General features: G+C 46.6%; 1 protein-coding gene across 1 annotated transcript in view; it reads right to left on the bottom strand.

The window, feature by feature from the left end:
• Nucleotides 1–2307: 2307 nt before the first annotated feature.
• LOC141139941 (matrix metalloproteinase-23-like) overlaps nucleotides 2308–11746 on the bottom strand; it is a 33417-nt gene continuing 23978 nt past the window's right edge. The window contains exon 8 of the mRNA XM_073626566.1: nucleotides 2308–3422. Within this exon, the coding sequence (XP_073482667.1) occupies nucleotides 3251–3422 (172 nt within the window). The 3' untranslated portion in view covers nucleotides 2308–3250. The remainder of the gene's footprint in view (nucleotides 3423–11746) is intronic.

The raw sequence follows: 11746 nt of genomic DNA, 5'->3' as shown, positions 1-11746 counted from the left end.
TTGTCCCCATGTTGATGAGGACAAGGGCCTCATCCCCACAACCCTTGGCCGGTGATTGTGGGGGTCTGCGGGCGGGGGGCTTATCGAAATCTGGAAGCCCCCTTTAACAAGGGGACCCCCAGATCCCGCCCCCCGTGTGAAATGGTAATGGGGTACAAAAGTACCCCTACCATTTCACAAAAAAAGTGTCAAAAATGTTAAAAATGACAAGAGACAGTTTTTGACAATTCCTTTATTTAAAGTCTTCTTCTTTCCATCTTCTTCGGGTTTTCTCCCTTCTTCCTTTCTTCTTCCTTCGGTTTCTTCCTCCATCTTCTATCGATCCTCTGCTTCTCGCTCCGGTGTTCTCGTCCGGAATCTTCCTCCGCGGCGTCTTCTTCCCCGCTTCTTTCTTGGGCCGCTCCGCATCCATGGGAGGCTCCCACTGTGTGACGCTTCTCTTCTTCTGACACTTCTTAAATAACGGAGAGCGGGGCCACCCAGTGACCCCGCCCCCTCTGACGGAGTTGTTGAAAGTTGCCTTTATCAGTGGTGGGTCGAGCAAACCTTATAAAGATGATTTGGGCTCCCCAACTGTTGTATGTGTTACACAACTCACCCATATGGATTCCTTTAAAATGGTTTAAGAAAATAGACTCCTGGTCCAAAAGTTATTGTGGAAAGGAAAAAGTCCTATGATCAAACTGTCTATCCTTCAGTGTACTAAGGAAGGGGGGGCCTAGCGGTACCACAGCCAAGAATGTATTTTATCGCCAATCAAATGCAGCACTTTGCTGGATGGGGGACGATAGATTGGAGAGACCCCATACAAGCTGTGCTGAGTCACTGCTCGTATTATAATCTCATAGCCCAGTTAGAATCGGGATAATTTGCGAGTATACAGTCTAGACCAACATTGGTCCTTGTGAATAAAATATGGCAAGAAATGAAACATATAATGGAACATGTAAGGGTGTCAGAATTTTTACCAATTTGGGGGAACAGGCATTATGAAGAGTTATGTAAACTGGAAGGGTTTGAGCACTGGCGTTCTAAAGGAATACAATATATCTCGCAGCTTTATGTTCAAAATGTTATGTGTTCATTTCAGGAGCTATAGGAGTCGTACCAACTACATCATAATAACTTCTATAAATATTTACAACTGCGTCATGCAGCTAACTTGTAGTTTAAGGGTGTCGGGATGAATACAAGATCTATGCTATTGATGTCTTTATTGGTGGGGGCTAAGGAGAAAAAGAAAGGTCTAATTACATTAGCTTATAGCCAACTTATGATGAAATATCAGGATTTTAAGAATACTCCAGGTAGAAAGGGGTGGGAAACAGACCTGGGGGGTATAACAGAGGATGAATGGCAAAATATTCTGAAGAGGGCCCCATTGGTATCCATATCACATACACAATGCCTATCTCAATTGTTTATTATATATAGGACGCCGGAAAAATTATATAAGTGGAGGAGGAGGGAAACCCCGGATTGTCCGAGGTGTAAGCAGGCCCCGGCTGATTTGATCCATATGTTGTGGAACTGCCCCAAGCTGGTTCGATATTGGAGAGAGGTTGTGTCCACCATTAATGGGGCTTACAATACCAATATAGAAATGGACCCAAAGACTTGTCTACTGGGCTATGTTAATGAAGAGCTATATCCATGGGACAAGTTAATACCAATTGGCAGATTACTATTCATAGCTCGTAAGATAATTGCTAGAAAATGGATGTCTTCTAATAGACCAGTATTCGAGGAATGGCGTTCTGAGGTAAATGCGACAATATTAATGGAACAACAAGTGTATAAGAATAGGGGCAGAATAGATATACTAGCCAAGTTATGGGGACCCTGGGTAACAGCTCCAGGATTGGCCTTTTTCTCTTTGGCCCCCCCCTAGAATACCATAGTAATGATCTAAGTTATAACTCGTGGGCAGAAACGGGATGGACAGGATGCCTTAAAGTTTAGGGGAGGACCGATAGTGATGGTGGGGAGGGGCGGAGAAAAGGGGAAGAGTGGGGGTCCCCTTTTTTTTTTTTTTTTTTGTTTGATTTGTTCATTTGTTTGTTCTGTTAGGAATGTTAAATTGGTATCCTGGAGATTATCTGTAATTAGAGAGAGGTATTGTAAAGTAGTAACGTGTATAATCTGCAGATAATGCAATTTGTCTTGTTGATTAGCTGTAATGTTTGAAGGCTTTAATAAATAATGAAGATTAAAAAAAAAAAAAATGTGAAAAAAAAAATATATATATATTAAATTCTTGCAATTTTAGTTTCTTCTGGCCAGTAATTAGACTGCACTAATAGAATGTAGGGGCATCAGTTTAATGGAACAAATCAGGTTGCTTACACAATAAAAACTAAATATTTACTTAGTGATAAAAAGTATGCATAGCTTAACGTGAAACTCCAGACAAACACCTACTAAATATACACAACTGAAATACATAGGGGTGAATTTACTAAAACTGGTGCGCACTGAATCTGGTGCAGCTGTGCATGGTAACCAATCAGCTTCTAGGTTTGTGAAAGCTTAATTGAACAAGCTGAAGTGAGATAATCGGTTACTATACACAGCTGCACCAGTTTTTGTAAATCTCCCCCATACTGTACATGCTACTACTTTACCTGCCATAAGATTTGTAATTCTGTATAGTCTGTCATGTGTTTTATACACATTTTCTATATGCTGCACTGCCAGACAGGTGACACACATAAATAATTAAGCAATGAATCTTCTTTGTAAAGAAATGCAGCTTGCTATGTCACCTCCCATTTCCAGCCATGTCTTTGGAGAGTGAATAAGCATTGAGGAGGGAGCCGATACAGAAAGCATTAATACTAAATCGTGAAGTAGAGTTATTTTCATGAACAGCAAGGTGAATGGTTCACACAAATTCACAGATAAAATTACACATTCTTGGTATAAGCACTAATTCACATGCCCAAACACACATTGTGTACTTTTGGGGCCTCTCACCTGCCCCTCTGCACGCCTGTTACATTAGAAGCGGCTGTGTCCATACAGCTGCTGGCCCCCATAAAGATGGGCTGCCTGCATGCAGCTCCAGGTGGATCTAGCTGCATAAACAAGGCATTCATTCATGCAGTACAGGCGTCCCCATGTAAATGAGCCCTGGCATCAAATATATACCTGTACATGTTTCAACTGTGTATTTAGCGGTTTGTCGGAGTTCAACTTTTTTGCTGATTTACGTCACAGTTCAAAGAGAAATCAAATTTCTGTGCAAGTTTTATAAAACCCGAAGATTCCATGACTTTCCCCCAAGGGTCCTTCTTCCCTGGCGAATTACACATGTATAACGTCCTTTGGTCTTTTCTTGGGCTTGCAAGACAAGGCTAGCAGAAGACTTCATGGTTATTCCAGGAGTGGATGAGATAAGGCGGAATCCATTTTTAAACCAACTAAAATGGAGCAGAGTGAGAAAGTTGATACAGTGCATAATACAATATGCAGAAATGCCATACAGGTAGCAATAAGCGATCAATTGATTTGACTACATTGTTTTAAAGGACCTTTGGCTTAAAAGTGATTTGACATAATGAAAAAAAAATTGATAATTTAGGGTAAATGGGATTAGACTTTCCACTAGGTATGCCTGTTTGGCTCCATTTCTGGAAGACACAGCTCTTTTATTAAAGCAGAACTAAGGCTCCATGCACAGTTGTGTGACTTGTCATGCAGCTTTGGACACAAAGTTGCATGACAAGTCGCAGCCCATGTATTTCAATGGAATTGGTTCAAATCTATGCAACTTAAAGTGATACTAAAACTAAAAGATTTTTTTTTACCTTAATGCATTCCTTGCATTAAGGTAAAAAAAGTTTTCAATTTCTCTGAAAAAAAAGTTTTTCTTAGTTTCTGTCAGTAAATTTTGTAAATAAGTAATTTTTCTCCTTTACTGATGGGCGCTGATGAGGTGGCACTTATGGGCACTAATGAGGTGGCACTTATGGGCACTAATGAGGCAGCACTGATGAGGAAGCACGAATATGCAGCACTTATGGGCACTGATATGTTGCACTGGTGGGCATTGATGGGTGGCACTGGTGGGTGGCACTGATGGGTGGCACTGATGGGCACAGATAGGTGGCATTGATGGGCAGCAGTGATAGCCAGCACTGACTGGCATCACTAATGGGTACTGATTGCTGGCACTTGTAGGCACTCACTGCTGGCACTGGTGGGCACTCACTTCTGGCAATGTGGGCGCTTTATTGTAATCAGGGCACTGATTATAAGTGCCCTGATTGCATGCCTAGATGTCCTCTGTGAGGAGATGCCGTTGATCAGCTCTCCTCTCCTCACACTCTGTCAGTGTGAGGCGAGGAGCGCCGATTACCAGTATCTCCGTGTTTTAAATGTGACCAGCTATGATTGGACACAGCCAATCACATGGTTAAAGAGCCGCAGCTCTTTACAGAGATCGGGGTCACGCCGTGTCCTAGCAACATGGCGAGGCCACCACGCAAGAGCGGTCATTCTGGGCGGTGTCATATGACCTCCACCCAGAATGAGAGCCACACCGCCCGCTGTCATTTGATGGTGGACTATCGGTAAGTGGCTAGCTGGGTAGAGTCACTTGTAAATGGGGACTGGTACCCCTTTTAGTGAGGTCCCTTCCCTGGGTGGGTATAGTGGGTGGAGCTAGTATGCCTTATATAGGCTACCCCAGGTATACTAACATAGTAATCCTGTAGCCTGAGGAGAACCCTTTGGGGTAGGCCCATACTAGCTCATCTGGAGAACCCACCTATGGGGGACCTGCAGTGAGGACTTTGAAAGAGTGGGGTGGCCATTCTAAGTTTGTGTTGGAGATGCACTGTGCAGAATTTGTATGTCAGGATTGAGAATGTGGAAGTGAAGGTCATGATGTAAAGGACTGTACATTATATCTCTGTCATAGTAAAGAACATTAAAAGGCTGTATGTCTGGACATTCCTTATTTCTGGAGGAGGGCCCCAGGCCAGGAGAATATGAGTAACCTACAGTCAGAGTTTTTCCATGTTACAGATGTGTGTGTACCCAATCTTGTTCCTGTTACAGGGGGATGGTGGGTGAGACCTCTGGCTGTCATGACTGACTGTTGCTGGTGGCGAATCAGGGCTGCTTACACACTGTTGGTACCCAATGATATTTGCCAGATCAGACAATGATCATCTTACATCTATATGGGTAACTTTAAAGTAGAACTCTGTTTAACCACTTGCCGCCCGCCATATAGCAGAATGACGGCGGCAAAGTGGTTTCAATATCCTGACTGGGCGTCATATGACGTCCGCAATGAAGCAATGGATACAGGCTCCTACCCACTCCAACGGCAACACCCTTGACCTTGTCTTCTCCTATCTGTGCACTCTGTGTAACCTTTCCAACAATCCACACCCACTCTCTGATCACCACCTTATTAGTTTTGCTCTCTCCCTGTCTTCCACCTCTTCTCCCTCCAACCGCCTAACAGTTACATGTAGAAATCTTCGCCACCTCAACCCTTCTCTTCTCTACTCTGCTACTGATCACCTCTATGACAAAATCTCACCTCTGTTCTGCCCCAACCTAGCTACTTTCATCTACAACAGCTCACTGTCTTCCTCCCTAGACAAGCTTGTCCCCCCTCACTACACGCAGAATTAGGCCCCGACTGCTACAAACCTGGCAAACAGATGACACCAGAAGTCTCAGAAAACGCAGCTGCGCTCGTGAGCGCCTGTGGCATAAGACTAAGATCCAGGAAGACTTCACACAATATAAATCTGCCCTCCTGAAATACTATTCCTGCCTTCACACTGCCAAACAGACCTACTTTATCACACTCAGTAACACCTTCTCATCCAGTCCACGTCAACTCTTCTCTACCTTCAACACTCTACTCTGTCCTCCACTGCCTCCACCCTCCAACTCACTCACTGCCCAGGAGATTGCCAATCACTTCAAAACTAAGATTGATACAATTCATGAGGAGATCGCCAATGCGCAAAAACATCCCCCATGGAACACCCCATGTCCTCAGATACAATCATTACTTCTCTCATTCAACCCTGCTACTACTACTGAGGTTGCTAAACTTTTATCTAACACTCATCTAACCACCTGCCCCCTGGATCCTGCTCCCTCGCAAATGCTACGCTCACCCTCTGACTCGATTCTACACTCTCTAACTCACATTTTCAACCTCTCCCTCTCTTGTGGCATCTTCCCAAACTCTCTAAAACACGCGCTAGTCACCCCCATACTTAAAAAGCCCTCACTGGACCCCACCAATCTCAACAACTTACGTCCCATCTCCTTACTCTCCTTCTCCTCCAAACTTCTTGAAAGACTGGTTTACAACCGACTAAGCGACCATCTGACCATCTGACCATGAATAAACTTCTTGATCCCCTTCAGTCCAGTTTTCACCCTCAACACTCCACGGAAACTGCTCTCCTTAAACTCTCAAATGACCTACTAATGGCTAAAACCAGTGGACACTATTCTGTACTACTTCTCCTGGATCCTTTTGCTGCCTTTGACACAGTGGACCACCCTCTCCTCCTCAAAAAACTCCACTCCTTTGGTCTCCGTGACTGTACTCTTCGCTGGTTCTCATCCTACCTATCCCACCGCTCCTTTAGTGTCACTTACAACTCTACTTCCTCCTCTCCTCTTCCTTTCTCCATTGGGGTCCCCCAAGGTTCTGTTCTTGGACCTCTCCTTTTCTCAATCTACACCACCTCCTTGGGTCAGTTGATTGCCTCCCACGGCTTTAAATATCATCTCTACGCTGATGACACCCAAATCTATCTCTCCACCCCCCAGCTCTCTCTACCTCTGTCTCCTCACGCATAACCAACTTACTAGCAGACATATCAGCCTGGATGTCACATCACTTCCTCAAACTCAACCTATCCAAAACCGAGCTCATGATATTTCCTCCCTCAGGTGCCACTTCCCCTGATTTCTCTGTCAATATCAACAGCTCAACTATCAACCCATCTCCCCATGCCAAGGTCCTAGGTGTAATCCTGGACTCTGAACTAACCTTTCGACCCCACATTCTATCACTATCCAAAACTTGCCGCCTCAATCTCCGCAACATCTCCAAGATACGCCCCTTCCTAACCAATGTCACCACAAAGCTTCTAATCCACTCCCTGGTCATCTCCCGCCTCGACTACTGCAACTCCCTGCTCATTGGTTTGCCTCTAAATAGGCTATCCCCACTTCAGTCCATCATGAACGCTGCTGCCAGGCTCATCCACCTCACAAACCGCTCAGCGTCTGCTACACCCCTCTGCCAATCCCTCCATTGGCTGCCACTCAGTCACCGAAGTAAATTCAAGATACTAACTAACTTACAAAGCCATCCACAACCTGGCCCCCAGCTACATCTCTAACCTAGTCACAAAATACCAACCTAATCGTTCTCTTCGCTCCTCCCAAGACCTCCTGCTCTCAAACTCTCTTGTCACCTCATCCCATGCTCGCCTTCAGGACTTCTCCAGAGCCTCTCCCATCCTCTGGAATGCTCTACCCCAATCCGTCCGATTTTCTCCTACTTTATCCACTTTCAGACGATCCCTTAAAACTCATCTCTTCAGAGAAGCCTATCTGGCCCCCACCTAACAACTGTACATTTATCTTCTCAATCAGCACATCACCCACAGTTATTACCTCTTGTATCTCTTGACCTTCCCTCTTAGATTGTAAGCTCTAAGGAGCAGGGCCCTCTGATTCCTACTGTATTAAAGTGTATTGTATTTGTACTGTCTACCTTCAAGTTGTAAAGCGCTACGTAAACTGTTGGCGCTATATAAATCCTGTATAATAATAATATTGAGCAGAGGCACGCATCGCGGTGATCGTTGTTGTGGTCTGACACACCGCAACTCTGATCTAGGTAAAGAGTCTCTAACAGAGACTCTTTACCACGTGATCAGCCGTGTCCAATCATGGCTGATCACGATGGCAATAGGAAGAGCTGGTGATCGGCTTTTCCTCACTGGCGTCTGACAGACGCGAGTAGAGGAGAGCCGATCGGCTGCTCTCCTGACAGGGGGGGTCTGTGCTAATTGATTATCAGCACAGCCCCCCCTCGGATCCCACCCAGGATCACCAGGGAAGACATCCACCATGGACCACCAGGTATGCCCACTAGACCCCCAGGGAAATACCAATCTGTGCCCAGGCAGCTGCCAATCAATGCCCAGGCAGCTGCCAATCACTGCCCACTCACAATGCCTACCACTGCCAGTGCCACCAGGGATGCCTGTCAGTGCTGCGTATCAGTGCCACGTATCAGTGCCCAGCAGTGCCGCCTATCAGTGCTAGGGATGAGCCGAACACCCCCCCGGTTCGGTTCGCACCAGAACCCGCAAACGGACCGAAAGTTCGCACGAACGTTAGAACCCCATTGACGTCTATGGGACTCGAACATTCGAAATCAAAAGTGCTCATTTTAAAGGCTAATTTGCATGGTATTGTCCTAAAAAGGGTTTGGGGACCCGGGTCCTACCCCAGGGGACATGTATCAATGCAAAAAAAACTTTTAAAAACGGCCGTTTTTTCGGGAGCAGTGATTTTAATGATGCTTAAAGTAAAAAAAAAAAAAGTGAAATATTCCTTTAAATATCGTACCTGGGGGGTGTCTATAGTATGCCTGTAAAGTGACGCGTGTTTCCCATGTTTAGAACAGTCCCTGCACCAAATGTCATTTTTAAAGGAAAAAATCTCATTTAAAACTGCTTGCGGGTTTAATGTCATGTCGGGTCATGGCAATATGGATGAAAATCAGTGAGACAAACGGCATGGGTACCCCCCAGTCCATTACCAGGCCCTTTGGGTCTTGTATGGATATTAAGGGGAACCCCGCACCCAAATTAAAATAAGGAAAGGTGTGGGGCCACCAGGCCCTATATACTCTGAACAGCAGTATACAGGCGGTGCAAACAAGACAGGGACTGTAGGTTTGTTGTTAAGTAGAATCTCTTTGTAATTTTGAACATTTTTAACGTGTTTAGCTCCAGCCAAAAAATCTTTTCTAAGCTTTTTGGAAAACATAGGGAAGGGTTATCACCCCTGTGACATTTGTTTTGCTGTCTTTCCTCCTCTTCAGAAGATTTCACCTCACTTTTTTGTCCCAATGAAAAATGTTTTTTGAAAATTTGGGTTTTTTTGTGGAACAAGGATTGGAAAGCATCAGTGGAAAGGAGAAATTGTTTTCCCATATTAACTCTTACAGGAGAGAATTTCCCTTCCTAGGGGTAGATTTCATCTCACTTCCTGTTGTCTCCTTCCGTTTGCAAGTAGGAGTCGTTTGTAAGTTAGATGTTTGAAAGTAGGGTCCTGCCCTATATACTCAGCAGAAATTTGGGCCTTAGGTGTTGCTGTGGCCACAACACTGTAAGCCCTCACAGGGCCCTGCTGTGAAATATTAGATCAAGAATTGTAATTACATGCCCCTGTTGAACAGGAGCTGAAAAATTAGGCCTTAGGCACTGGTGCTGGTGCCACAACACTGCAACCCCTCACAGACACTCTAGTTGGAACGCAGGAACGAGCCCTGCTGCAAAGTATTGCTTCAAAAATTGTAATTACACGCCCCTGTTAGACAGGGGCAGAAAAATTGGGCCTTAGGCACTGGTGCTGGTGCCACAACACTGCAACCCCTCACAGACACTCTAGTTGGAACGCAGGAACGAGCCCTGCTGCAAAGTATTGCATCAAAAATTGTAATTACACGCCCCTGTTAGACAGGGGCAGAAAAATTGGGCCTTAGGCACTGGTGCTGGTGCCACAACACTGCAACCCCTCACAGACACTCTAGTTGGAATGCAGGAACGAGCCCTGCTGCAAAGTATTACATCAAAAATTGTAATTACACGCCCCTGTTAAACAGGAGCTGAAAAATTGTGCCTTAGGCACTGGTGGTGGCGCCCAGAACCAAAAATGTTCTTACAAGCTATCAGCGTGATGATTGAGGAGGAAGAGGATAATTACTCAGGGATAGTCACTCAGCATCAGCATAGGCAGTCTTTGAAGGGATCTGAGATTTCAAAAAAAATTATTCGGTTACATCAGCATCAGGTGCTTGGTAGCTGGTGGTGATCCAAGACTCATTCATTTTTATGAAGGTCAGCCGATCGACCGAGTCGGTGGACAGACGCACCCTGTGATCGGTTACCACGCCTCCAGCAGCACTGAATGTGCGTTCCGAAAGAACGCTGGATGCAGGACAGGCCAGTAGCTCAATTGCATACTGTGCAAGCTCTGGCCAGTGATCCATCCTCAAGACCCAGTAACCCAGAGGATTTTCGGTGGGAAAGGTGTCCAAGTCTGATCTTGCCCCTAGGTATTCCTGCACCATGTAAAACAGACGCTGGCGATGGTTGCTGGAACCGATCATACCTTGGGGCTGCGGACCAAAAAATTGTCTGAACGCATCGGTCAGACGGCCACCTTCTCCACCGCTCCTTCTTTGACTGACCGAAGCCTCAGCAACACGTTGTCCAGAAACAGGAGTTTGTAACCTCCCAGTCTCTGGGAACGCGTTGCACAGACCTTTCTGCAAGGCCTCCCGAAGATGTTTCATCCTCTGCTCCCTCTGCGATGGCAAGATAAGGTCCGCAACCTCCCCTTTGGTAACGTGGATCAAGGAGGGTTGCCAGCCAGTATTGGTCCTTCTCCTTGATACCACGAATACGAGGATCCTTACGCAGGCTTTGCAGGATCAGGGAGGCCATGCAGCGTAGGTTTGCTGAGGCATTCGGTCCGGAGTCCTCTGGGTCACTAAGAACGACATGGTCCGCAGCCACCTCCTCCCAGCCACGTACAAGTCCATGTGTTTCTTGGGACTGATCCCTTAAAGACTGCTGCTGATGCTGAGTGCCAGGCTCCACCTCCATACTGACACAATCTTCCTCCTCCTCCTCCTCCTCCTCTTCCTCCTCGTCCTCTTCCTGTGTGATCGGCGGGCACGCAGGAACACTGTCTGGATAAAGGGGGCCTTGAGAGCTAAGGAAGTCCTCCTCTTCCTGCCTCTGTTCTGCCTCAAGTGCCCTGTCCATTATTCCACGCAGCGTGTGCTCCAACAGGTGGACAAGGGGGACAGTGTCACTGATGCATGCACTGTCACTGCTCACCATCCTCGTGGCCTCCTCGAATGGTGACAGGACAGTGCATGCATCCCTGATCATGGCCCACTGGCGTGGGGAAAAAAAACCAAGCTCCCCTGACCCTGTCCTGGTGCCATAGTCGCACAGGTACTCATTGATGGCCCTCTGCTGCGTGTGCAGCCGCTGCAGCATGGCCAACGTTGAGTTCCACCTGGTGGGCATGTCACAGATTAGGCGGTTCTTGGGCAGGTTAAACTCCTTTTGGAGGTCCGTCAGCCGAGCACTGGCATTATATGACCGGCGGAAATGCACACAGACTTTCCTGGCCTGCCTCAGGACATCCTGTAAGCCCGGGTACCTGCCCAAGAACCGCTGCACCACCAAGTTAAGGACGTGAGCCAAACAGGGCACATGGGTCATTTGTCCCTGTCGGAGGGCAGAGAGGAGGTTGGTGCCATTGTCGCAAACCACCATTCCTGCCTTAAGTTGGCGTGGCGTCAACCACCTCTGAACCTGCCCCTGCAGAGCTGACAGAACCTCTGCCCCAGTGTGGCTCCTGTCCCCCAAGCACACCAGCTCAAGCACCGCATGGCATCTTTTGGCCTGCGTACTTGCGTAGCCCCTTGAACGCCTAC

This window comes from Aquarana catesbeiana, linkage group LG04 (genome assembly GCF_042186555.1).
Source record: "Aquarana catesbeiana isolate 2022-GZ linkage group LG04, ASM4218655v1, whole genome shotgun sequence".
Taxonomy (NCBI): Eukaryota; Metazoa; Chordata; class Amphibia; order Anura; family Ranidae; genus Aquarana; species Aquarana catesbeiana.
Note: the sequence above shows the minus strand (reverse complement) of the source record. Positions and strands in the feature narration are given on the sequence as shown.